At 47.2% G+C, this 27,718-nt stretch overlaps 1 protein-coding gene and 1 pseudogene across 1 annotated transcript; both read left to right on the top strand.

Annotated features, from left to right (window-relative positions):
- The first annotated feature begins 545 nt into the window (after positions 1 to 545).
- LOC125367035 lies at positions 546 to 13,846 on the top strand (annotated as a pseudogene).
- Positions 13,847 to 21,635: 7,789 nt separating this feature from the next.
- On the top strand, positions 21,636 to 27,452 carry LOC125367036 (germinal-center associated nuclear protein-like). The gene is given in 2 exon segments (XM_048367674.1): positions 21,636 to 22,860; positions 22,863 to 27,452. Coding segments are annotated over 2 exon segments (5,715 nt in total). The 3' UTR covers positions 27,353 to 27,452.
- Positions 27,453 to 27,718: the final 266 nt, after the last annotated feature.

Consider the following 27,718-nt stretch of genomic DNA (forward strand, 5'->3'; position numbering starts at 1 on the left):
AGATCACACAGACATCTCCTAATAAACATCAATTAATAGAACTGTACAAGCGCTGCTGAAAACATAATATGAGGTGAAAATATGTTGATATGAGGATCGTTGTGTTTTGTTTTGGATGGTACAAAAAATCACCACAAATGTGGTAGATTAAAGTAATACAATACTTAGTATGTTTGAATTATGTTTCAAACACTCTCCAGAGACTCAGTGAACTGAAACCATGGCATCTCTGCAGGCTCTGGAGAAATTATTGTTTCCTTGCCTCTTAGTCATCTAGAGACTAGCCACATCCCTGGTTTCAGGGTCACCTTTCTCCACCTTCAAAGCAAGTGGGGCTACAACTCTTTGACTATCCCAGTAGAGTCTCCTTCTGAAAACATCTGGGAAAATTGGTCCCCTTGGATATTTGGCCCACCTGCACAATTCAGGACTATCTCCTCACCTCAAGGTCTGACTTTCTTCACATGTTCAGAGTCAGCCACAGATTCATGTTGGAACTATACAGATTTCTGGAACTAGAGTGTCATTCTCTCTCTGCTTGCGGGATGGAGGACATTCTTCTAGTGATTGCATCCCTTAAGTTATTTGGAAGTAAGATGTAATGAAATTGTCTGAAAGTAAAGCAAGTTATGTAGCAGGATTTTAAGTATCATTATAAAAGTACTGCGCTTCTCTCAACATTGATTGCTAAATTTTAAAAATTTTAGCAGAATCAGTGGGAAACTGGAATGAGGAGAATGATAAGAGATCGAAAGAGTGAATGAATAACCATTTACTTATATGTAGCTTATTCCATTTCAGGCATTAGTCTACGCATTTCAGATCATCACCCCCGTCATTCACACGTGGCAGTGTAGTATACCCAGTGGTTATTATGCTCTTTTTAAAGATGGGAAATGAGGCCTGGACACACCTATAGCTTACTCATATCTCGCAGTTTATTCTCTTCCACACACGCATTCACAAGATTCCAAGTAATGAAGGAACAACACTTAAAATTCTGTGCAATACTTAGTGAGAGGAAAACATGAACATGCGGAAGCTGTTACCAATCACTCTATTTTTCACGTTACTGTGATTTTTATTTTTCAGTAAAGGTTCAGGGAAGAAAAAAAAGTTCCCAAGTGTTGATGACATGTATCCTTAGCTGTTGATTTCAAAAGATGTCCTTATAAATGACCACTTAAATCTTGATCTCTTTGTTTAAACGGTTATTGCCCCTGTGAAGTTTTTTAATTAGCATCTAATAATTGTAGGTCAATAGAAATTCTTCAAAGCCATTTAGTAAAGGAAATGTAATGTGGGGGAAAATATTGGTTTAGTATGTCCCTTTAAGTTGATGTAGGATGTAGTTTAAGGTATCATACTACTATCTCGTGGGATCAGAAACATCTATGTTAAAACTCAATTAGGGTTGTGTGAGGTGCAGTTACCACCCACAATCAAAGCCACAGACTGCCTGAGACCCGGGTTTCAGATGGCTGTGACTACACTGCAAACAGAGACTGGGACTTTCTGCCTTTTGGTGGCTGATACTGTCTGGAGAGATGGAAAAGCTAAGGCCCAATGTTAGCCCAGATTTTGACCTAGCGATGTTCAACCCAGGAGAACTCAGTGAAGACATGACCCTCTCCAGCCTTCTCTTCAAGAGCAGTACCCATCTCCAATGCCAATTCATGTCTTTAGCTGTTCCATGTCATGCACATAGATAAGCCACTGAGAATACCTTTCAGAACACATGTTGCTGATGAAAGACACACTCTGTACTGACACAGTCATTGGCTAGAAACTGATGAGAATAATTAAAGACAGAATACTCTATCCCACCTCAAGGTCTGTTCCCTCAGGTTCTCTTCATTATGAGAGAATTATTTACAATTCATTCAGATGAAGAAAATGCAAAGTTGCTTCCCATTCTGCTTTACTGATTACTTTGTGAGTATCCTGTGCATTCCGTATGCCTTCTGGATTTGTGGTCCATCATGTTTGCTCTAATAGCCGTCCTGCCAGATTGTTTCTTGTGAATCATGACCAATGGACACTCACTGGTTTTCAGCTGGGTTTGTCTAATGGAATGCACCAGCAGGAAAGCTGATATATGCACAATGTAATTCTATGACTCTATCAGAATGAATGGCATTGCTCCATTGGTAAGGAAATGGAAAGACTTGGAAAAATCCATACTAAGTGAAATCAGCCAAACTCAAGTGAGTGCTAAGGTATGGAATGCTGTACCTACTTTGCATTTGCATGTATTTGTGACATTTGAGGAAAGATGGTGTACTGGTGGAAAGCAGCCATAAAAACAGGGGAATGACAACCATCCTGGAAGAGGGAGCAGAATAAGTAAAATGCCCCCCAAACAGCATTACCCCTGTGTCCACAGAACCGTAAACAGCCAGGAAAGGAAGGGAAAGGATGGTGGAGGTCCGAGAAGTTAGGAGGCCAGTTCCATTCGTGGAAGTAGATACAGGACAGTCTAGGGGGCTTGATTGTTATCTTGCATAAACTATGAATTTGTCATGCTATAGAATAAATTGACCTGATTTATCTGTTTTGGGAATCACTCTTCTTCCCAAAAGATATTCCCGGTTCTTCTGTGAAATCAAGTGATTCCCCTTTATTGAGTCATCCAATTATTTGACTAGAGAACACACAGTATCTTGAGTCACAGAGTGGAACTGGTGAGGAATGGTCTGATTCTGGACACATGAAGAAAGGAACCAACAAGATTTTTTAGTAGATTGCATGGTTTGAGTTGGCAGAAATGGGGTGTGTGTGGGGAGCCAGTTTTCGAAGTGTCTCTTCAGCCTCCAAGTGGAGATGTCAAATAGCAGTTGGACCTTCAAGTCAGCGTCCAAGGGAGAGTCTGGGTAGAGATGAGCAACTGAGACTTGTGAGCAGAAGGACTGTACATGACACCATGTATTTGGGATATTATGCCTGGAAAACAAGTCTATGTGAAGGAAATTCAAGACATTTTAGTGGTCTTAAGGATGAGGAAGAATAAAGAAACAATTGCACAAATCTTACTGGGAAAGAAACCAGGAGGGATGCATGGTCCAGGAAGCCAAATAAGGAAGCGATTTCCAGAAAGAGGGAGAGATTTGGTGTCAAGATCAGGTGGATAAAGCACAGATAGATGGAAGAATTATGTTATACGTGAAGTAGAACACGGAAGTCTTGAGTGACTGAATCAAGGAGAAAATTGAGAAGGGGTTTTGGGAGAATGAATGGAGTTCATTCTTTGAAGAATGTAACTGCAATCGAGGACAAAAATTGCAGGGGGGCTGGGAATATGACCTAGTGGCAAGAGTGCTTGCCTCATATACATGAGGCCCTGGGTTCGATTTCCAAGCACAACATATATAGAAAATGGCCAGAAGTGGTGCTGTGGCTCAAGTGGCTGAGTGCTAGCCTTGAGCGGGAAGAAGCCAGGGATGGTGCTCAGGCCCTGAGTCCAAGGCCCAGGACTGGCAAAAAAAAAAAAATTCCAGTGATCACTGGAGGTTAAGATGAAGAATCAAGAAAGGTTTTTTTTTCCAATGGAAAAATACTTCATGTGCAATTTCAATCTGATCCATAATGGAAGGGGAAATTAATGGTGGAGGAAAGAAATGGTCAAATGCTGGTTGTGTTCTTGAATAGACAAGATGAGACATTAAGATGGGAGGACAGAGCACTTGGCTCATTGAACTTGATCCCAGGAAAATTACAGTTGAATTATTTAGAGCCTTCTCAGCAGATTAATGTCGGTCAATGATAGAAGATGATTCATATCCATTATTTTGATGTATGATCGGCTATTCATGAAATTTTTTGCTGAGCCAGGTTTCCGTTTGCCTAAAAGGATACAAGTGAAATATGCAGATACATGATTAAACACTGCAAGGGAAACTTGAAAGTAGGAAAGCTGTGCTTGGGTTTGAAGAGTGACATCAAATTAGGAAGCTCCTTTAAAATCTTGGGCAACAACTTGTGTTTTTCCCCATTTCTTTATTGTTAAAGTGATGTATTGAGGGGTTAAAGTTTCATATGTAAGGCAGTGAGTACATTTCTTATCCACCCTGTTACCTCCTCCCTCATTTACCCCCTCCCAGTCTCCCCCTCTCCCCATGCATTATACAATTGGTTTACGCCATATAGTTTTGTAAGTATTGCTGTTGCATTGCATTGTCTTTTTATCTTTTGTCCCTCAATTTTGGTATTCCCTTTCCCTTCCCTATTCCAATACACATATGGACAGTATCAAGGGTACTAAAATCAGTTACAGTGATATCAAGGATAAAACCATGGGAAAGAAAGACAAAAGAAAAAGGGCATAATTTCACATGGTATGTTGAAAATAACAACAACGATATACCACTTCTTTTCATAACTTGGAGTTTATTTCGCTTAGCATTGGCTTATGTGTTCATTTAAGGTTAATAGGTGTTGAATAGAACCTAGAAAAGGAAGTTAATGAAATAGGCAATTTCTGTAACAGAATACTGGCAGAGAACTTCCCAAATATCCAGAAGGATAGGCCATCCAGATACAAGAACCCCAATCAGACAAGACCAGAGTTTGCACCCAGTGATCAACCCCACCAGGACGGTGCTCATGTTAAAGTCTAAGAAGAACTACTGTAGAATGCAGTATATTCTTTATAAAATACTCTTGCCATATAAAGACACACAACAATGAGTAAATGTTCTTCACAACCAATAGCATGCACTATGAAAGACTCTTAGGAAACTGGAGAACAGGAAAGCAATAGACCAGACTCCATCATCAATAGGCTAAATTGTTTATTGCCAGTGAGGGACATAGACCCTTCCCTGGGTTTGGAGGTTGTGCAAGGGACTGGATTGGGGGTGCCTTATATAGGTCTTAAACAGGAAGCAGAAAAAATAGGCCATGGTCTCTTGCGGGCTCAGGGTGCTGTTCTTAGCCAGGCCCAGGTGGAAGGCTAAGCCTGGAGTGATGAAGAATTTTGGCTGAATCCCAGGTGGGAATGGCCTACGTGCAGGCAAGCAGGTGAGGGCCTACCTGGTCCAGGAAGACGGTGCAAGTCATTACTTGAAGGACAGCCCACGTTTTATATTTTGACAAAAAAAAAAATTTAATCCTGTGCCCACCATGCAAACACTTACCATGGCAAAACCCAAAGCATTATGACTTGCCTTTTTAAGCCACGGTCATCTCACCTGTAGGGGGGGGGGGGCTACAAAAGTTCCATTTGCAAAGTCCTAGAAGACCATAAATGATAACAAATATGAGCAAACAGGCTTCTTTCTTGTCAGGAGTCAAACTTGCAGCTAAATTCTTCCTGACCTCTGGCTGTGTTTTCAAGGACATGCAAGGACATGGCTTAATGGAAAATTGGAAATGCTTTCCTATGTCTGCCATGAGTCCATTCTTATGTTAACCAAACTCATCCTGTCTTAGCTACCATCAGGTATTGCTAACTCCAAGCCTTTTTGTGTTCTGGAATTTTAAGCCTATGCTGTTTCCTGGTTTTCAAACTGCATATGTCCTGGAAGTTAAGAATAAACCTGGCTGCAGTCTCGAGTTACAATCTCCCGTACCCCATCTCCGCCTCTTGTCTTTTTTCTCTTGTCTTATATTTTTCCTTTCCTTTAATCCTCGCCCCCCTCATTCAGGATTCCCTTTTCACTGCCGGCCGGCTCGGCAGAAGTGGCGCCTGAACAGGCACCTGTACACCTGGGACGATGGCATAGGACCCCGCTCAGGTAAGGACGTCTGATCACTTGGAAAGGAGAGCGGGAAAGAGATATTCAGGAGTAAGAAATTATGGGACTAAGTATAGGCTGCATGTTTTACGTTCAGGCCCCCAAAGGCATGCTTCATGCCCGGGCAGTGAAAGTTGGCCAAAGTCACTTAGAACGTTTCTTTCACTTTATTGAGGAAGCATGCCCCCAGTTCCCTGAGGAAGGAACCAATAACTTAGAAACTTGGCAGAAAATTGGAAAAAAGATTCAGGAACATTATGATGCAAATGGCCCTGAGATAACTCCAGTGGATGCTATTATTCTTTGGTATCTGGTCTGAGATTGCTTAGATCCTAGACATGAATAGATTAAACTCAATCAGTCAATTGGAGAAACTGAACAGGGACCTGATGAGTGTTGCCCAGCCCCGGGAGCATATGCTGCTGCCCGGGAAGAGCTGAGAAAATTAATAATATCTGAACCCAACGGGGCAGATATTAAGGAAGACTCGGATGGCTCAGACACTGAGAAGAAATTATGCAATGAGCCTACTGAAAATAGATTGACCCATGTTGAGAATATGTTTAAATCAGTCATAGCCCTATTGTAACAGCTTCACCCAGAACAACAAACTCCTTTAAAGGTAGGTACTGGTGAGCCCCCTACCGACAGTCCTGGAAGACTTACAGCTCTCCTAGGTGCAGGCTGCTTGCAGAGTGGAGGGACCTGAGGCTAGGGAAATGCTAACTCCACCGAGGTAACTTCTCCTGACCGAGCGCTCTACTTCCATCCACCACGACATATTTGAAGCCCCAACCAGGGTGAGTGACCATTAGTCTGGAGCTTGGATTTTCCATAAAGCCACTGGGCTAGGTCAATGGGATCAGCAATTGTTGGTGTTTGGAGTCAACTGATCTCTAGTTCAGCTCTGCTGGTCGCTCATCACGTGGGGGACAGTCTAAAATGCTTCAGGAAAGCTGCTCAAGTTTGAGCCCAATCCTACATATTTGGAATATTTTTGCAGGACTTACCTAACTTCTATGAGTGCTCAGGCAGATGAAGTTTTCTCTGTCTCTTTTTCTGCCTCTCTCTAAACTCTGCCTGCCTGCCTGTGTCATAGGATGGGCTGATGCTAACTTCCAAAGATACCAATATTTGTTTAACATCTGCTTTGAAAGACTCAAAAAAAATGTTTTCTATTCTTGTTATTGATGAGTTTGGGGACTCAGTTAAATCCTGCTTGTTTGGCTAAATCGTTAGCTTTCTCTAGCATTGAGCATGTGGTTGACAATAGGATTGGTTGGAGTGAAAGCCTGCCGGTCCCCCAGGTGACAGGCATGCCAAAGTCCTGGAGGCTGGACAGAAACTTGGGTTCTCCAGTTCCCGGTAACCCTGCACCCACTCTGAACTCTGTAACTATGGCCTTGCATTTCAAAGGTGACTTGCAACTCAAATGCTGGAAGATGAAAGTGTCTTTTCATGAGCTTGCTGTCTGTGTTCATGTCCTGTCTCCCATAAGCTCCCCATGGGAGCTAAACTGTTTTCTCAAAAAGTGGCTTTTCGGATAATCTGATCATTTTGGTTTGCTGAAAATGTTTTTTGTTTCTGTTCTTTTTTGTTTGTTTGTTTACTAACTCACCCCATGGTTCTAGAATATAGGCAAAATAATGTCATATGCCACTGGAATTCCAGAAAACTTACATGGCCAATTAAAGAACAATTCTAAGCGCACCCCAAAGCTTGTGCACACTGTTTGTATGTGTATGTATGTATGTATGTACGTATGTCTATGTCTATCCGTTGGTAAAACTTAAAAACAAAACAACAAACAGGTTTTAAACCCAAACTGATCATGTTTGGGTGCAAGCAAATGTGTCTAAAAAACACTCCAAAAGGTTCTATTCAAGAGTACACCTAATCCTGACAATTCTTTGATATAGACTAAGATTTTGCTTCTCCATTTTTTTTTCTTTTTTTTCCCCCATGCTCTCATAAACTCTTTAAGATCAAGGGACCAGAGTCATTTTGGAACAACTGTACAAATGTGACTATTAACCTAAATTTTCCTGACCCAAAATTAACATTTTGCTTTATAGGATGCAGGTTGACATGTGTGCTAGCTGAGTAGACCGTGGCAGTCTGTGGCCACAGGAAGCTGCCTCCACATTTGGCTCCTAAACTGCCTGGTTTGCTCAGGAAATCTAGGAGTCCTGTGCAGATTTTGACAGGCCCAGGCTGTCAAAGGGTACTACCCTGTCTCTGCCTGTCCCCAAGATTAGAGTTGGGTTTAGAGCAGGCCTATCATGACAGAGTTGCAACCGAGACTTATTCCAAGGTTAAAAGCATCAAAGTTGTGTTTGGTGACCACAGAGTTGCATTGGGGTAGCATTGGTGTCTTCTCCCTCCATGACTCAGAAACTGTCCTGGCTGCTACAGAGAGCAGACTTGGTTGGCCTTCAATCTGTGTGGATTTTGTGACTAGGAAGATGGTTAAAGGCCCAAGCTTCTAAAATCTGTTTGAAAATGCCTTTAACCAGTCTGTGTAGAAATTTACAGGCAACAATCAGGAGGTATGACAGCCTATCCAGGGAACTCTGAGATGCTACTACAGCCTGATCCAGATGCAAGCCATCTCTCCTGCTGGCCTGATAATTTGGGGTGGAAGACACAGCCACTTCAGATCCACTGAAGCTGAGACTTTTAATGTTATTCATTTGTTTTCTCTTTCACGTGCCAGTAAGGTAAGGATAAATAATATGATTTGATTTAATGGCACATGGATCGCATTCAGTCTGCTGTTCTCTAAGTGTTACAGCAGAACTCTGGAAAGTATTTGTTGGTCATATTTGAGGTCCTTACTGTTTTACTAGTCAAAAATTACAGATTAAAACTTCTCATTTGCGTAAGTTGCATGATTTTCAAAAATTTCTGGGAGATATTAATTGGCTTCGCCCTTATCTTAAATTATTCACAGCTAAATTAAAACCTTTATTTTATCTATTAAAGGGGGACCCCAACCCTACATCTCCCAGACAAATGACAACGTAAGCAGCTAAAGCCTTAAGCATAGTAAATCCTGCCATTTCTTCCCAACATGTAAATTATATTCATTACTCAACCCCTTGGGAAGCATATATTTTAACTACGCCTCATTCTCCAACAGCGGTCCTCTGGAAGAAGGGACCCCTTTTATGGCTTTCCTTGCCTGCTACTCCTTCAAAAGTGTTAACTCCCTATTATAAATTGGTGGCCACCTTAGTTCCATATGTTCCATGTGGATTCTTGTAAGTATCTTGGATGAGATCCACAGGCTATTTACATCCCCTATACTTTACAACAGCAAGAATGGCTTTATATACATTGTGATTCCTGGGCCATTGCTTGGGCCAATTTTATGGGCACAACTTCACATCATTGCCCCTCCAACAAATTACTTCACTTTGCCTCTTGTTTCCATTAAGTGAGGGTAGTGCTATTATGAACGAGGCTACTCAAATTTTTCTCACTCAAATTGACTTAGCAAAGCAATCACATGCTGCCCACCATCAAAACAGTCGTGCATTACATTAGCATTTTCATATCTCACGTGAGGCGGCTCGTCAAATTGTGAAAACTTGTCCCAACTGTACTACCTTCCTACCTGTGCCCTCCAATGGCATTAACCCTCAAGTTTTAGTGGCCAACCATGTTTGGCAAATGGATGTTACCCACATTCTCTCTTTTGGACGGCTCCGCTTTGTCCTTGTTACCATAGACACTTACTCTAATTTTATTATGGCTACTCCTCTTATCGGGGAAGCTATCAAACATTGTATCTCCCATGCCTTACACTGCTTTGCTACTATGGGACTTCCTAAACATATTAAAACTGATAATGGTCCAGGATATGTTGAACAAGCTTTTCAAAATTTTTGCAAATTTTACCAAATTGTTCACTCTGCAGGAATTCTCTATAATCCTCAAGTTCAAGGAATTGTTGAATGGGCCAACGGTTTGTCAAAACACCAAATTTCTAAATTAAAGGGGGGAATTATACCCCCTCTCTCGTGTTAATATTCTTTCTCTTGCTTTATTTGTACTACATTTTTTTAAATTTGGACTTTAATGGCCTTTCCAAAGCACAACGGTTCTGGGAAAAGAGAGAGCAAAGAGCTTTTGCCCAAGTTAAGTGGAAAGATCCTTTAACAGGTGATTGGCACGGGCCCGATCCAATATTGACATGGGTCGAGGACATGTCTGTGTTTTTTCACAGGATGAAAATGATACCCGCTGGCTACCTGAGCATTGCATTAGGATTGTGGAAGCTCATCAGAATGATACAAGCGCTGACCCACTGGGCTTACGTGCCAGATCCACCAATTGTATACCCTGTGACTTGGGAAGGAGCTGAGGTGTTCATCCATGTCAACAGATCGGCATATGGTACAACTCCAGATCCTTTTGTCCAACACGTTAAAATGGGAGACTTTAGAGCTTCTGGCATTGGAACCCCGGTATGTTTTACAATTGACTGCAACAGTTAAATTCCAGGCTGTACTGTAATCCAATCCATAAATCATAGAATTTGGATTCCTGATAATAATCAAGTATATAATATACGAATTACTTCATTGCCTACTGGGTTTCCTGTACATGCTAATTCTACATCATCCTTCATGATACCTCGCTGCACCAACTCTTCTCAAATTGTAGAATCCACAGGAGAACTGCACCCCATAAATTGTAGACATGAACATCCTTTTATAACCAATATCTCAGGAACTAATTCTCAATTGATGGACTGGTCAGGAGCCAATCTCACCAACAAGTACAACCCAGGTCTGTGGTGGATGAATGGACACCCTCAACATCATGTCTGGATGTTAGTGGCTGCACTAAATAATATCTCCTGGCCCACTTCTTCTTCTTTAAAAAATATTATGAGTTGTGTAACACCTCCTTATGCCATTATGTATGGACCTTTTAATATTTCTACAGGAGCCATGTATTTCAATGTTACTTGTACCAACTGTTCTTTTACAAATTGCTTGTATAGTGTTCTTCCTGATTCTGTAACTGTTATTAAGCAGCCTCCATTTGTCATGCTTCCTGTGAACATATCTGAAGCTTGGTATGAAGAAACAGGTATTCAAGTTTGAAAACATTTAAAAGAGCTCATGCGCCCTAGATGATTTGTAGTGCTATTAATAGCAGGCATTGTAGCCTTTATTTCCTTAGTTGCCTCTGCTGCTGCAGCTACTGTGGCTTTAACACAAAGTGTGCAAACAGCTCACTATGTTAATCAGCATGCTCATAATACTACGCAAGCCCTGCACTTTCAAGGCAGGATTGATGATAAGGTAGAACAAAAATTAGAAGCATTGTATGAATCTGTGTTGTCTCTGGGAGAACAAATCCATGCTTTACAAACTTTGTAACGGGTGTGCTGTCATGCTGGGTTTGACCTTATTTGTGTGACCCTCCATAAATATCAAGCTATCCTTGGGAACAGGGTGTAGCACATCTAAATGGCATTTGGCACCATAATAATTTGTCCTTATATCTCTTTCAACTCCATAGGCAAATAGCTGGACTATAGCAAGCTCCGCCTCTGGACTCTAAAGTGGCAGAAACAGCAAAAGAACTGTTTGAACAACTTCAACGGTATATCCCTTCCTTGACTAACATTAAGGGGCTGCTAATGACATTGCTCGGCCCAGGGATACTTTTGCTGATGGTTTTCCTATGCCTTCCTTGCATTGTATGCATATTGCAAAACTCTTTCATGAGTTTAGCCAGTCAGCCTCATAAGGTCAAGCTCCAAGTGAATGAATTTGTCCCCCATGAGGAACTGCAGCCAGAGACGGGTTAGAGGGCGGGGCCAGTTTGGCCGACCTAAGACAGAGCCTACAGCTTTGCTCTGAAGAAAATCCCGAGGACGAGTAAGGCAGGCTAGGTGACCCACCCCACCTAAGACAGGCAGGTTCGCTTCTGTAAACAAAGAAGGGGGAGATGTCAGGAGCCAAACTTGCAGCTAAATTCTTCCTGACCTCTGGCTGTGTTTTCAAGGACATGCAAGGACATGGCTTAATGGAAAATTGGAAATGCTTTACTGTGTCTGCCATGAGTCCATTCTTATGTTAACCAAACTCATCCTGTCTTAGCTACCATCAGGTATTGCTCGGGGGTCCATTCTTATGTTAACCAACCTCACCCTGTCTTAGCTATGTCGGTTATTGCTAACTGCAAGCCTTTTTGTGTTCTGGAATTTTAAGACTATTTCAAACTGCATATGTCCTGGAAGTTAAGAATAAACCTGGCTGCAGTCTCGAGTTACATTCTGAGGCTGCAGACCTCCCGTACCTCATCTCTGCCTCTTGTCTTTTTTCTCTTGTCTTGTATTTTTTCCTTTTCTTTAATCATCTCGCCCCCCCCCATTCAGGATTCCCTTTTCACTGCTGGCTGGCTCAGCAGACTTTCTTATACCTCCAAAGTGTCAAGAAGTGTGTTTGTGTGTGTGTGTGTGTGTGTGTGTGTGTGTGTGTGTGTGACTAATTCTTACTGTGTTATGTCATTTCTTATGAATTACCTTAGAGATAGGAATCATGCTTTTCCATGAGGTCAGAGTTCTCAAGCATCAAAATATCTTTGATTCTTGTGCATGTAAACCAATTATTTTGTATAATTGTTTTTGTATCTATCTATCTATCTATCTATCTATCTATCTATCTATCTATCTATCTATCTATCTGTCTAAAAGGAGAGTCGAAGAATTGAATATTATTTGAAAATTTCCTCCTTTGAGCTGGCACTTTAAAGCATGAAAGAGCTACATATGTGTGTTAAGCAGTGTGGCTGTCAATATTGATGAGAAGAAGTTTCTGAGATTTCTGCAGAGCCAGCCTTGTTTAGGTGAGTTGACACAGTTGCCCTAACATGCTTTTGGTCTCTGCAGTCTGCTCACACAGGGAAAGGAAAGAAATCAACCCCCATCCTCCTCCTCCTGCTTACCCAATCCCTGATGGAGGAGCTGTCTATGGATTAGGGGAATGAGCTCATTCTCCAAAACACCAGTGGGGAGAAAAGGAAGCAACCTGTCACGTGGCTGAAGAGCACAGCGGTGAAGATGAGGATGAAGATGAACACGCAGGTGATATCGACATGGCAGAACTCTGACCCTAAGAGACAAATTGCAGTCCGGAATCTGAGGATTCGTAGAGGACACGGCAGAATATTTGAGAAACTTAGGTCCACATTTGGCCTACTATGACCCCAAACCCCATGCCATGAGGGGAAATCCTTAGGCCCATGCAGAAAAGCATCTACACAAAGTGAGGGGCACGAAGGATTACTTCATCCCATACAGAGCAAAGGCCATGGCCATGGCCCAGACACAGGTGTTTGCTTGGGAGGCCGGTGGCCAGGGCTCAGAGGTGCATCTGCAAGGCAGATCCGATGAAACTAGAGCTGTTGTTTAAGTCTTTCCAAGTCAAAAAAAGAAGGCTTCAAAGGACAGCAGAAAGAAAGCCTCTTGAGAAATTCTGGTGGCCAGGAGCACCTAGAAGCTCCTCCAGCTGAGCTGCCCTTAGCCCAGACAGCAAGCTACATGGAGTACTCAAGGAACAGGTGGCCATCGAGGGGCAGGAGTGGTCGTTGGCCTGTGCTACGTATGAGGAGGACGGGAAGATGCACATCCACATTCACATCTGGGGATCCTCCTGGAAAGGAGGCCGCCGGGGACACAAATGCTGCCACGCTTTGATCAAGTATTCCCATTGCACTGGAGATGGAAAACTCTGAGCAGCGTGGAATAAGTGAGGAGAGTGGAGGAGAGTGGGAGAAGAAGCCACAGACGCACACAGAGATACACCAAGAAAAACTGAAGGCAGATAAGAACAGGAAGAAAAAGAAAAAGCACCATAAGAGCAATTCCAACAGAGAGCACGGAGAGACAACACAGGAGACATTGACAAATACCCCGAATGCCTAGGAGGCCCGCCTGCTCCATCTAAGGAAATCATGAGCACTGACCAGAGAAAGCGGCCCTAAAGCAGCATAGATGAAACTCCGCAGCCCACGAGGAGGAAATGGAGGCCGGCAGAAGGAAGCGCCAGAGGCCAGAGGACCCAACAGCCTCTCTCCTTGGACAGTAGGGGTCATAGAAGGCTGTCCAGGACACAGTCCAGCATGTTCCGGCGGCTTCCCACCCACCATCCTAGATAATAAATAAAAATAATTAAAAACAGCAACTGCGTCTCTTCTTGTTGTCGGACTATAATAAACCTCTCAGAAGTCTCAAAGTAATTTCATTCCTTTCCACAGTAAGAAACAAAAGGGATTGGAAGTAGTGATGTAGAAGGCAGGCTTGGCACCCTGTTGAGTATCTTCTAAGAGCAGACTATGTTGATCCATGCTTGTAATCCCAGCACTACAGTCCTTGAGTATGGAGGATTCAAAGTGCAAAGCCAGCCTGGGACACATAGGGAGACCCCCATCTCCAAAATACGCAGAAGCAGAAAGGGTTCTACTTAACAGCTATATCTCATATCCTATTTCTGGCTTTTTATCTGTTACTAACATTTTGAAGGTAGATCACCCTTTCCTAAAGCCAGAGATAAATGGAGTTTTTATTTTTTAGTAACAATTTGACTAGAGTTGCAGTTATTTCATATTGTTTGGTTTTTGTCTTCTGAGATTTTCCTGTTCTGCAACTAAGAACACAATTAAACTTTGGTTCACCAAAGACTGAAATTAATAGAAGATATAAATTATATCAATGCCCCAAATCTTAAGTCATAAGCCTGGTTTTCATCTGATTGGCAAGTTTGGTCTTAGTGCATTTTCTTTATCTTAACTCTGGAACTAAATTATGCTTAAGATATCACAAGAAACGTACTCACTGTCCTATTATGTAACTGTACTCCTCTTGCACAATACCTTGTCAACAAAATTTAATTAATAACAAAAAGAAATGTAGTCATTACCTGACTTATGAAATGGTAAACCCTCTGCGCAACACCTCAGTAGTAACAAAAAACTTCTATTTAAAGAATAATTTTTTTTAAAAAAGGCTTGGATTGATAATTAGCTGTCTTCTCAGTCACCACTGCCTGAAGGATTATCCCCTACCCAATATCCCAGGTGCATACAGACATCAGGAAAACACCAGGTGTGCAGGGATGTGCTTGAAACAAGCAGGACAATCTGACTTAAGACTAGCTATAAACTTCTGGAAAGCCCTCACCTACACAGACCCAATAGCTTTTCCCATAACTTCTGTCTTCTTATTCAGACTCCACAAAAGTCTAACTCCAATCCCACATGCTTGCACAACTTTCGATTCCAACGGAAGGTTGATAAAGAGTCCTTGCCTATTGAGATGAGTCCTGCCTGTTTGTTCTCCTCCACTTTCTTAATACTCACTTTGCAGCACTAGGTCTTTATCTAAGCTTGTTGACAGAAATCAAAAGATCTCTACAATATCACAGAGAATTTGCTTTTTGTTGGAGATATTTGGGGAGACATTAGGGCTTGAACTCGGCCCCATGCTTATTTGTCTTTTAAGCCTTGTCTCTTGCTAAGCCTTGTCTCCCACACATCAGGAGGTGTTTCCCCCTCCCCACTCATTTTGAACTGGCCCTGTATGCATACATCTCCTATGGGGACCAAACTTTGGCTCCCGTTTACTGTACCTCCTCTTGTAGGTATCCTATTGGGATAATGTTTCCAATACTATTGCTTGAATTGTGGTTGCCTTCCTGTACCTCTCATGCTATGAAACTAGTTTACAAGATTATGGATTATCCAGTGCACCTCATCTTCATAGCCAGTAGGTGTCACTTTGTTAAATTTACAGAGAGCAAAACCTAGAGGTTCCATGAACAAATTACCAAGGTAGCTTCTTGGGGCCTTAGGCGATGACTCTGCCATGATCCTCAAGCCTCCTCTGAGAACGTTGCAGGTACCATTTTGATAGAGTAGGATGTGGGATGGGAGAAAGTCACTAACCCCAGTGGGCAATGACTTCCCAGGTCCCAAACTACCAAACCCACTTAAGGGATACCCTTTTAACTCAGTACTTCAGGAGCAGGTAGAAGAGCAGCTGGGCCAATGCACGAACATACTCTACATACATGCACCTGGTGTCCAGATTCCAACTTAAAGAACATTGAAATTGCAGTGCAGTTATAATTCTTCTAGGGAGTCAAATTGATGGATGCTCGACTAAAATTGATGGCTCAAGAGTAAGTTTGACACGTGACTATTTTGTATTTTATCTTTTGCTAATATGTGGCACCAAAAAGGAAACTGCAGAGAAATTTCAGCTTATTCTCCCTGAATTGAGATATACAGAGAGAGAAACTAGAATACACATGTTGTAGGGAGCAGAACTGACTCCTTATTGACTAGGGAAACATGGTAGGAAATGTTGGGTGGGTAGATTATGTCAACCTGACCCCAAAATTCTGCTCATGTAAATGGCTTGCTTAACTTGTTTGTTGCTTGCTCTACCCCCTGCGTCAACCACCTACATCTGTGCCACGCTTTTACCTTTACAAACCCTAATTTGAGGACTGCTCAGGGTCACAGTGTTAGCTCCCTGGTCTGCACTGTGTCCCTGGCCGGTTAGCCAGCTTTTTGCTCTTGCGGTTTCAGATCCCGAGTTTGTGCTGTGTCCCTTGCCAGTCAGTTTGCATTATGCTTCCCCAGTAAATCCATCTTTTTGCTTGAGACTCTCTCTGAGTAGTGGACTCTTGGAGGGATAGAGAATCCCCTCCCTTGAACCCCATAACACACATAGGAGGCCCAGTGGTATCTCAGTTCTGACCAAAGTCAGGAGAGCACTCCCACTATAAATTCTACAAACACTGAAAATGCTGTGGAAGGCCTTCCAGGAGATGTGGCCACAATCCATGTACATGGTCAGAAAACCAGCTGTTCCTTATTGTGTACTGGGTAGGCATAACACAGAACACAAAACACTAGACGAGGCTCCTAAGAGCAATGTCAGGGCCCACTGAAAAATAGCCCAAGTAGGGAAGGTTCATTTACTTGCTGGGACAGATGCCTGCCCAGGGTAGAGTCTGATGGAGCCGTCACTTTAGGACCCGTGATTTTATGCCGTGAGTCTACCATATGCCAGTACTGATGACTCCTCGATATAAGAGAAATCCAACAGTTAGCAGTCATGGAACAGTCCTGATGAGTCTTCCATGAAAGTTAGTGCCAGATATTCCTTCTAAGTGAACAACGTTTTCATATGCAACATGTTACTAAAAGTCTGTATACCTGTAAGCATACACACACACACACACACACACACACACACACACACTATCTCCTGATTGTAGCTACATGTGTGGAGTTCCACAAGGGAAAAGGAGGTTGCTATTTCAAACACAGAATAGTCGACTCAGGGCCTACAGAGGTAGCAGTCAGCATCCGTGTAGCGATGGCATTCACTAATTGGGCTCATCCATCCTACAGACTTAAAACCATCAACTTTGGGCTCCTTTCCATTCCTCAGCTAAGGCCTACCAGATTGTACCCTGGCTGGCATATCCCAGTCCTGTTCTCTATCCCAGGTGAGCCACCAGCCACTCACAGCAGAGCATTCCCTCATCCCAGAGTTCCTCCTGTTTCCAGTCATATTCCATCCATCCATCCATCCATCCCACAATCATTTCCACTAGCAACTCTGACCATCTAAATCTACCTAGAGCATGTCTGAAGTCCCAAGATGCTTTCTCAGTGCCTTGAGTGGCCCCCTTCAGCTCTATGCCAGCCATGCACAGCCCCAAACCCCTTTCTACATGAGCAGGGAAACCTCATTATCCTGCTGAGCTCAGTACTTCCATCCTTCACTACAGAGTTCCCGCACCATTCAAATCTCACGTTTTGAGTCCTTTCTCCCAGATAACCAAGGGACATTCCCCATGGTTCCACAGCAGCTCCAGCTACCACACACCACAACCCCCCCCACACACACCCACACACCCACACACCCACACCCACACCTGAAACATGCTTCCGTGACAGCTGAGTCTTATCAAGACCTTGCACTAATGTGCTCGTCTTTTAATTTGCACAATATGACAAATGAGTTTTACGAGGGGAATAAACAACTAGCAACAATCTTCACAATCTTTCACATTTGCAATATTATATCCCACGTTCAAATGAGACTCCAAGACCATCAGTTGATAGGCGTTAAGCGGCCAGTCCACTTCCCACAATCGAGGGTGGGGTAGGTTTTTATGAGAAGGGGTTACATAGGCAGGCCATGCAAGATTGGTGTATTACAATTTCATTGGTGCTGACTCAGTGACCTTTGAATTCACTTGTTTTACATAAACATCAGGTGCTAGAGCTCACAATAGGATACCCCCCGTTGCACCATGCTCTGTGGTAGGCGGTGCCATCATGGTGCATATTGTTGGGGAAAGCACGTGGATTTACAGAAGCAAAAGACCCTTGAGTTACAGACACAAAGCATAGGCCAGGTCAGCATGAACATGACCCATTTTATAAAAACCAAATCATACCCTAAAAACAAAATAGGAGCAGTTTTTCTTTAGAGATGAACCTCATTAGGCTCCTCTTAAAACATAACAACGTTGCTAGCAGGGCTTTCTGGCTAATACAGCAAGAAGTCAGTACAGCTGCTGATAAACTTCAAGGTTGTCAAGGACCCTCTGTGAAGCGGTCAGCTCTGCGAACTAGAGGGAGAGACGCTGCTTTGCTTCTAGCAAGGATGGCAAATCTTTACTTTCATAGTCAGCCCTGTTTCTGATGTCCTATTTATGATTTTTCATTAGTGAATTATACAATAAAGTAAAACAAGCCAGATGGATACTGAAGCTAAAATGGCAGTTAGCACTTCCTTTTGGATGGAGTGTTCTACTTACGACTGGGTTCCACATGCACCTGACCATTCAGCTGATGACAGACACACCCACATGTTCTTGGCCAACAGTGTCAGCTCTGCTTGACATTTCAGCATTCCTGCTATCCAAGGTTAGCATGCTCTAAGAAGACGGCTGTAAGGGACATGTGGATTCCACCAAACAACCATTAAGAATCCTCTTCCTGCCACACTCAATGCTAGTGAAAATCAACATGTGCAAGTCAGCTGGATGCTAGGACTCAGACTGATGTACAAACTCCATGTTGCCTTGACCTAGGCAGTCTCCAATCATTTTGCAGCAAGTGGGAGATTTTCCCCATACCATCCCACCAGTGTTTAAAACTACAACAATCTCCTATTCTCTACTGCCCCAGTAGGCCATTCAAGAGGAAATTCTTAATAAACGCTCTTTAGAAGCTACTAAGGAGGATTTCAAGATGTGCCTACAAAGATGAAGCCCTGATGTTTGCTTCAAACAAACACACATATTCCTGAAGGTTTGGGTGCCAGTGCTGGGGCTTCAGCTCAGGTCCTGGGCCCTAAACTTTTGTGCTCTACCACTTGAGCCTCAGTTCCACTTCTGGAATTTTCTTGGTAGTCAATTGGAGGTAAGAGTCTGTCAGATTTTCCTGCTCCAGCTGTCTGTGAAACTCCCTCCTCAGGTCTCAGCTTCTTGAGTAGAAAGGATTAAAGGCATAGTCAGTCACCCCCTGGGCCTGAGGGCTTCTGCAAGAGCACACCCTACAGGAAGGGGAAGCAGGAGGCCAAGGGTGGGTTCATCACCTGGTATATCATTGTGGTTGTTATTTTCAACCTGCCCTGTGAAATTATGCCCTTTGTCTTTTGGATTTCCTTTCTGTGTTTTTACCCCTAATATCACTGTAACTGATTTTAGTGCACTGGATATTGTATATATGCATGTATTGGAACGAGGGAAGGGAAAGGAAATACCAAAATGGACAAAGGATACAAGGATAAACCAATGCCATAGCAATACTTACAAAACGATATGGTGTCAACCAACTGTACAACTCATGAAGGGGAAGAGGAAAATAGGGAGCCAGGGGAACCATGAGGAGGTAACAAGTTGGATAAGAAATGTACTCAGTGCCTTACATACGAAACTAAGCCCTCTGTACATATCTTTGACCATAGAGAAATGAAAAGAGAAAGAGTCTGTCAGTGTTTCCTGCCTCAGCTGTCTTTGAACCGCCATCCTAAGATCTCAACTTCTTGAGTAGAAAGGATTAAAGGCATGTCTCAGTCATCCCTGGGCCTGAGGGCTTCTGAAAGTGCACACCCTACAGGAAGGGGAAGCAGGAGGTCAAGGGTGGGTTCATCAATTAGCATATCATTGTTGTTACTTACAACCTGCCATGTGAAATCATGCTCTTTTTCTTTTGGATTTCTTTCCCGTGTTTTTACCCCTGAGATCAGTGTAACTGATTTTCGTGCCCTGGATATTGTGTAGACACATGTATGGGAACTAGGGAAAGGAAAGGAAATACCAAAATGGAAAAGGATACAAATACAAACCAATGCCAAAGCAATACATACAAAAGTGTATGGTGTCAACTCATGAGGGGAAAAGGAAAATGGGGAGGAAGGGGAACCATGAGGAGGTAACAAGTTGGATAAGAAACGTACTCAGTGCCTTACATACGAAACTGTAAGCCCTGTGTACATATCTTTGAGCATAGAGAAATGAAAAGATTAGTCTGTCAATGTTTCTGGCTCCAGCTACCTTTGAACCTCCATCCTCAGATCACAGCTTCTTGAGTAGAAAGGATTAAAGGCGTGGCTATTCCCCCCCCCCCCCAGGGAACTGAGGGCTTCTGAAACTGCACACACTACAGGAAGGGGAAGCAGGAGGTCAAGGGTGGGTTCCTCAATTAGCATAGCATTGATGTTGTTATTTTCAACCCTGCCATGTGAAATTTTGCCCTTTTTCTTTTAGATTTCTCTCCGGTATTTTTACCCCTAAGATCACTGTAACTGATTTTCATGCCCTGGATATTGTATAGACACATGTATTGGAACTAGGGAAGGGAAAGGAAATACCAAAATGGACAAAGGATACAAAGACAAACCAATGCCACAGCAATACTTACAAAACTATATGGTGTCAACTAAATGTACAATTTATGAGGGGGAAGAGAAAAATGTGGAGGCAGGGGAAACATGAGGAGGTAACAAGTTGGACAAGAAACGTATTTAGTGCCTTACATATGAAACTGTAAGCCCTTCGTACATCACTTTGACCATAGAGAAATGAAAAGAAAAGGAGTCTGTCAGTGTTTCCTGCTCCAGCTGTCTTTGAACCTCCATGCTCAGATCTCAGCTTCTTGAGTAGAAAGGATTAAAGGCATGGCTCAGTCACCTGCTGGGCCTGAGGGCTCTTGGAAGTGCACATCCCACAGGAAGGGGAAGGGCTAGCTCAAGGGCGGGTCCCTCAAGACTGGTATATAAAGGAGAGCAGCACCGCGGGAGCTTCATTCGCTGGTCCCAGCTGCTGGAGGAAGGAGCTGAAGACTGATCCCGGGCAGGTAGGAAGACAGAGGCCCCGGAAACTCTCGTGGCGACCACCAGTCCTCGGCAGACCTCACAGCCAGAAATACAGTTGAATCCTGCCGGTAAGAGGGAGGGGTGTTGAGGGCTGAGGCTTTGGGGTTCAGCGCCTTCACAAGGGGGTGGATCCCAGGGCGGGAGCTGCTCTGCTAGCGTCGAAGCTCTGACCCAGAAGCAGGTTGTCTACGGATTTGTGTGTTGTGTGACTGGGAGCCCCCTAGTGTAGTAGACTCATTCAGGAAGAGGACTTTCTGTTGAGGGCTGTGGATTGGGGGTTCAGCGCCTTCCCAAGGGGTGAATTGCATCGGGGAGGGAGCTGCTCTGTTAGGGTCTAAACTCTGACTCAAGAGCAGGTCTTCTAGGAATTTGTGTGTTGTGTGAAGGGGAGCCCTTGGAACAACAGACTATTTCAGGAAGAGGCTTTTCGTAAGTGTGGTGTTTATTGGCTTTTAATAACTGAGTCAAAGATGAATCCAGGGAACCCTTCTGGTGGGCAGCAGCCTGGTGCTTTTGCAGCATCTCCTCGTAGTACCGGAGGTACACTTCAGGCTAAGCTACCATTTGGATTTCGTCAGCCCTTGAGTTTGGGGCAAAGTAGTACATTATCTGGGAAGAACCCGGTCTTGTCACAGGTCCCCAGCTTTGGAGCACCTTCTGGAATAAGTTGTGCCTCTAAAGAACCAGCATTTGGCCCCACCCAAACCTCAAGTGCTGGACTGTTTTCTGGAGTTGAACACACTGCTTTTGGAGCTACATCCGGGCCTTCAAGTTCACCTGTGTCTGGAAACCCAGGATTTAAACTCCCATCATCCACCAGCAGTGGGGTTTTCCCAAGCACTTCTACTTTGGGACCAGAAGCTGGAGAAACAGTGAGCTCTGGCTCCAGGAAGACCAAATTCAGCTTTAAAATTCCAGAGGACTCAGTGTTCAGACCTGTCCTGGGGGCAGAGTCTGAGCCAGAAGATACACAGAGCCAGGTTCCTTCTGGATTTTTCTCTCTTCCCCGTCTACTGGGTAGTGGACCTGGCAGCCCGATGCCCCCTTTGTCTTCTCCTCAGGTGACAAGTAATTCAGCTACGGATTCAAATTTTATCTTTTCAAACCCAGCTAATACAAATAGCTCATCTGCTTTTGCTCCTGCTTTGTTAAACCAAACTGTAGAGGAGAAGAAGAGAGGTCCTGGGCCAGTGTTTGGAGGTGCCAGTAGTAGCTTCAGCTTCGTCATATCTTCCGGGTCTTTAGGAGAACCCTTCCCTGCTAGCAAAACAAGTGCCAAGCAAGGGTGTGAGGAAGCAGTTTCCCCAGTGGAGCCCCTTCCCAACCTCGTGAAGGGACTGAAAAGGAAAAAGAGCCAGGACCGCCGCTCACCAGGGCGGCATGGCCAGGAGGTGGTGGGAGACTCTGACCCTCTGTCCAGGGGTGACCATCCTCCAGGTAAACGCCCTGCCCGCTTGAATCGGCCCCCGGGAGGCGCTTTGTTCGGCCGGAAGACAAAGGAGGTCTTTGAAAGCAATAAAGCAGCAGGCCATCTGCTCCACAAGGAGTCTAAAGGGCAAAGTTCATTTCTGCCATCTGGGGAAAGTGAAGCATCTCCAGGGAGTCAGTCTGTCCTGAACCCTTCGGGGCTTCCAGGTGTGAATAGAGAGCAAGAAACTGAAAGGAGAGAGAGAAAAGCTTCTGTGAGGGGAACTCCGTACGCCAGAATAAAAGACGCCAGAGCACAGACAGTCTTGGAGGTTTTTCTCCCTTAGAGACCAAGGCCATTGAGTGCAAGAACATCCCCGATCATCTCAACGACAGGGCCTTTCTGGATAACTACTTCAGGAAAGTGGCTAAAGTGCAGCGCATTGACACCTGGCCCAGCAGGAAGCTTGCAGTGGTGCACTTTTTTGATCACCCATCTGCAGCTCTGGCTCGAAAGAAAGGGAAACGTTTGCACAAGGAGGTATCTATTTTTTGGCACAAGAAGATAATGAGTCCCAACAAGAAACGCATTTCCCCGAAGGAGAAGAAACCTGGTGATGGGGCAGCTGGCCAGGGCCTGAGGGACGCATCCTTCCCGCAGTCTCCACTGGACAAGCGCCTGGGGAGGGTCGCCCCCGGCAGCCCCCTGAAGGCGAGCTCCCCCGTGAAGAAGCCACGGCTCCTGGAGGCCCATGGAGGTGAGGGGCACCCCTTCGACGCTGGGTCTGAGGGCTCTGGGGGCCTGGGGCTGTGTATGTCCCCTCTCAGTGGGCTGATAGGCACCATGGCCGAGACCTCGGAGGCCAAGTACCGCGTGCTCGCCGAGAGAGACAGAATCCTGCGGCGAGCTGGGGAGGAGAGGAAGGATCTGGGCCCTGCAGGGACGGTGGTGGGGACCTGCCCGGACATGTGTCCCGAGAAGGAGCGGTACCAGAGGGAGGCCCGGGGGCAGCTGAGTGTGTTCGAGGTGATCCCAGGGACACGGCGGGTGGACCACGCGGCGGCGGTGAAGGAGTACAGCCGCTCCTCCGCCGGCCAGGAGGAGCCCCTGGCGCACGAGCTCCGTCCCCCGGCCGTGCTCAGCCACACCATGGACTACCTGGTGACCCAGATCCTGGACCGGAAGGACAGCAGCCTGCGGGACTGGTACGACTTCGTGTGGAACCGCACGCGAGGCCTGCGGAAGGACATTATGCAGCAGCAGCTGTGTGACCCCGCAGCGCTGTCCGTGCTGGAGCGCTGCGCCCGATTCCACATCCACTGCGCGCACTTCCTGTGCGAGGAGCCCCCGTCCACCTTCGACGCCGCCCTCAATGCGGAGAACCTGAGCCAGTGCCTGCGGAGCCTGCGGGAGATGTACGGGGAGCTGGGGCGCCGAGGGGTGCCCTGCCCCGGCGAGGCCGAGTTCCAGGCCTACCACGTGTTGCTGCACCTGGACCGCGGTGACGTCCTCGGTGAGGTGCAGCGGCTTCGCCCCGAGCTCCGCGAGTCCCCCGAGGTGAACCTGGCCATGCAGGCTGCAATGGCGCTGAGCAGCCACAACTTCGTGCGGTTCTTCAAGCTGGCACGGGCAGCTCCGTACCTGAGCGCCTGCCTGCTGCACCGCCACTTTGACCTGGTGCGCAGGCGCGCGCTTGCGGCTCTCAACGTGGCCTACACGGCTAGCGTCCGGCGGCCCGCGCGCTTCCCCCTGGACGATGTGGCACGCATGCTGCTCTTCGCAGACACCCGGGAGGCCGCCGATTTCCTCTGCACCCACGGGCTCACGGTGTCCGAGGGCCACGTGGAGCTGACTCGAGCCCGATCCCAGGTCCCGGAGCCTGAGGGGCGGCTCCAGGCCCAGAAGTCGGTCTTCGTCACGCGGAAGCTGACAGTGTCAGTGGGGGAGGTCGTGAATGGGGCGCCGCTGTCCCCCGCCCCATGCCTCACCCCCGCGAACAGCTTTGGCTCCCACCATGAGTACCTCGGGGCGAGTCTGGCAGAGGAGCTGCCCAGCGGTGCTCAGAGGCCCCGCACCGAGGGCGCGGGGGGTGCAGGAGACGCCGCCAGGGCAGCTGGGCCGAGGGCGGCCCTTCCTGGGCTCTCCCCGCCACCTCCCGCGGGCCCCGTCCTCTCCCTTGCCCCTTTTCCCCGCGCCCCAATCCCGGCTGCGGCCCCCAGCTTCCCGCAGCAGTCCATCCAGCTGCAGCCCCGGTTGCCCCGGGCTGTACCCGCCAACTCAGAGGAGGCTCAGCCCGGGCTCCCCCCGCCGCCTCCCGCGCGCCCCGTCCTCTCCCTCGCCCCTCTTCCCCGCGCCCCCATCCCGGCCGCGGCCCCCAACCTCCCGCAGCCATCCATCCAGCTGCAGCCCCGGCCGCCCCGGGCTGCGTCCGCCGACTCAGAGGCGGCCCTGGCGGCCGTGGCAGAGGAGCTCCTCAGCGAGGCGGTGCGGGGCGGCTGCGAGGCCGTGGGCACCGCAGGGGCGGCCTTCGCGGCCGCGGCGCTGGCCGTGTCCGACGCCGCCCTGGATGATCTGCTCGCAGAGCTGACGGGGCTCGAGGTGGCCGAGTGCGCGAGGGAAGCCTGCGCCGAGGAGGCCGCGCGGTCCCAGGAGGCGGAGAGTGAAGGACGCATGGCGCGCTGCACGGAAGACATCTGTGGCTGCCTTCTTGGCACTGTCCTGGCTGAGGAGATCGCGCAGACGGCGGGGGAGGCGCTGCGGGAAGGCCGCCGCTCCCGCAGGTTCCTGCAGCGGTGGAGGGCGGCCACCGTGGCCGCGCAGAGGTCACGCAGGGGCCCCACAGCGCCCTCGCCCCCGCAGCTGCTCGGCAGGGCGGCCTGGGCGCCTCTGGACCTGCCGCGGCTCCTGGCCCAGCATGTCCCTGGGGCCCACGCGCGAGTGTTCTGGAAGCTGGTGCTGGTTCTGCCTCGTGGAGAAGAGCACACTCCGGGAAGCCCCAGCGGAATCCTCGCCGAGTGGCTGAAGGTCAAGTTCCTGGGTGAGGGCGGTGGGGCTGGCGAGACGCAGACCCGGGCCATCGTCCTGCGGTCTGGCCGCACAGCGGGGCGGGCGGTGTCTGTGCACGTGTGTGTCCAGGTGGACCCGGACGCCCCAAGGGTCGGCACCCTGCATGCCCTGGAGGCCCCAAATGCCCTCCTGGGCACCAGCGGGCTAGTGCTGCTGCTGCCCCCCAACGTGAAGAGTGAAGATGGCCAGGGAGAAGACGGGCTCGGGCTGCCGGCCCGGCTGCAACAGCTCCTGCGGGCGAAGCCCTGCCACCCCGCACTCCCACTGGTGGTTCTGGTTCCCAGTTCCAGACGACATGGACCGGGGAAGGAGGTGGAAGATGGCTTGATGCTGCAGGATCTGGTGTCAGCTAAGCTGGTGTCCGAGTATATGGTGGTTGAGATCCCCGATTCCATCCATGATGCACGTGCCACGGAGCAGGTGACCCATGTGGCCCAGTGGCTGGTCTCACGCTGCCCTCACGCCCCGGACCTTTGCTGCCAGACTCTCACTCAGTATGTTGAGGATGGCGTCAGCCTGGCATTCAGTGGCCGATTTTTCCAGGATCGAAAGGAGCGGCGCCTGGCTGGCCTGGCGTCCCAGGAGCCGGGAGCCATCGTGGAGCTCTTCAACAGCGTTCTGCAATTCCTGGCCTCTGTGGCATCCTCAGAGAAGCTTGGTCAGCTCTCCTGGCCTGTCCCTGAGTTCGCCGAGGCGGGAGGCCGGCCGTGGCTTCCTCACCTGCACTGGAACGCCCCGGAGCACCTGGCCTGGCTAAAGCAGGCTGTCCTTGGGTTCCAGCTGCCTCAGTTGGCCCTTCCACCCCCAGGAGCTCCCTGGCTCCCCATGTGCTCCATGGTGCTCCAGTACGCCTCCCAGATCCCCAGCTCCCGGCAGACGTGGCCAGTGCTCCATTCCCAGGTGGAAAGCCTGCTCCGCCAGACCTACCTCCGCTGGAAGAGCAAGAGCTTCTCCCGGAGCCGGCAGGCAGGGCCCTCGGTGGCCGAGGTTCCCTGGGACGACGTCCTCGCCCTGTGCATCGACCACAAGCTGAGGGACTGGACACCCCCTCTGCTCCCTCTCACGTCACAGGCGCTCAGCCAAGATGGGCAGGTCTGTGTCTATTTCTTTAAAAATGAGTTGAAAAAATTTGATGTTCCTTTGTCATGGAAACAAGCCAGAGCACAGACATGGAAGGAGCTACAGCTGACTCGGCCACGTGTTGGGATAAAGTCCTTCTGTCCTTCGGCAACCCATGTTCCTACTCCATTGCTTCAACTGCACCAACAAGGGAAGAGGAGGACAGAGTGTGGCCCGAAGGGGAGGCCCGGTGCAGAGGACCTGATGCTCGGAGCCCCTGCTGAGGAGCTCCTCATCCAGCGTCTGTCCGGGAGCCTGCTGCTGGAGAAGGAGGAGAACAAGAGGTTTGAAGAACAACTTCAGCAGTGGTTGTCTCAAGACTTGGGTTCATGGACCGATTCCACTTCCCTTCCCCTCTACCTTCCCCAGACACTAGTATCTCTTCCTGGTACTATTGAGTCCATGGCGCAAGCATCTACCGTAACTCGTCCACGGACTGCAAGGACCAGGGAGCAGCTGCGGCCTCCAGAGCCACTGGGCACCTCTCTGACTGAACGGCTGAAGCACCTGGAAAAGCTGATCCAGAGCTCACGCAAAGAGGAAGTCGCCTCTGAGCTCCATCTTTCTGCACTGCTGGACATGGTAGACATCTGAGCAGCCTGACCAAAGACCTGGTCTTCTTGCCAAATAGTGTCTTTTTACAATTATGTTATTCCCAGATGCTTCATGCACTTTTGCAAATGTGATTATAATTCATGCAAACAAACCATTTGAATCTGTAAAAAAAGACAGACAGACCTGATTAAAAGGGACATTCCTTTAGGAGGGAAGAAAGATCCAGGACGAGTTCCCTTTTCTTCGACATTTCTTTTCTTTTGCTTCATGTAATGTGTTCCTTCATTTTCTCATTTCTTCCCTCCTCTCTGCTGTCCTTGAGTTGCTGAGTTTGTTCTGTGTCAATTGCAGCGGTTGGGCCCTTTCTACTGTACTTTCCTCCCCATTTCCCATGCGTTCTGTGCC

The sequence above is a fragment of the Perognathus longimembris genome, chromosome 18 (genome assembly GCF_023159225.1).
Source record: "Perognathus longimembris pacificus isolate PPM17 chromosome 18, ASM2315922v1, whole genome shotgun sequence".
Classification (NCBI taxonomy): domain Eukaryota; kingdom Metazoa; phylum Chordata; class Mammalia; order Rodentia; family Heteromyidae; genus Perognathus; species Perognathus longimembris.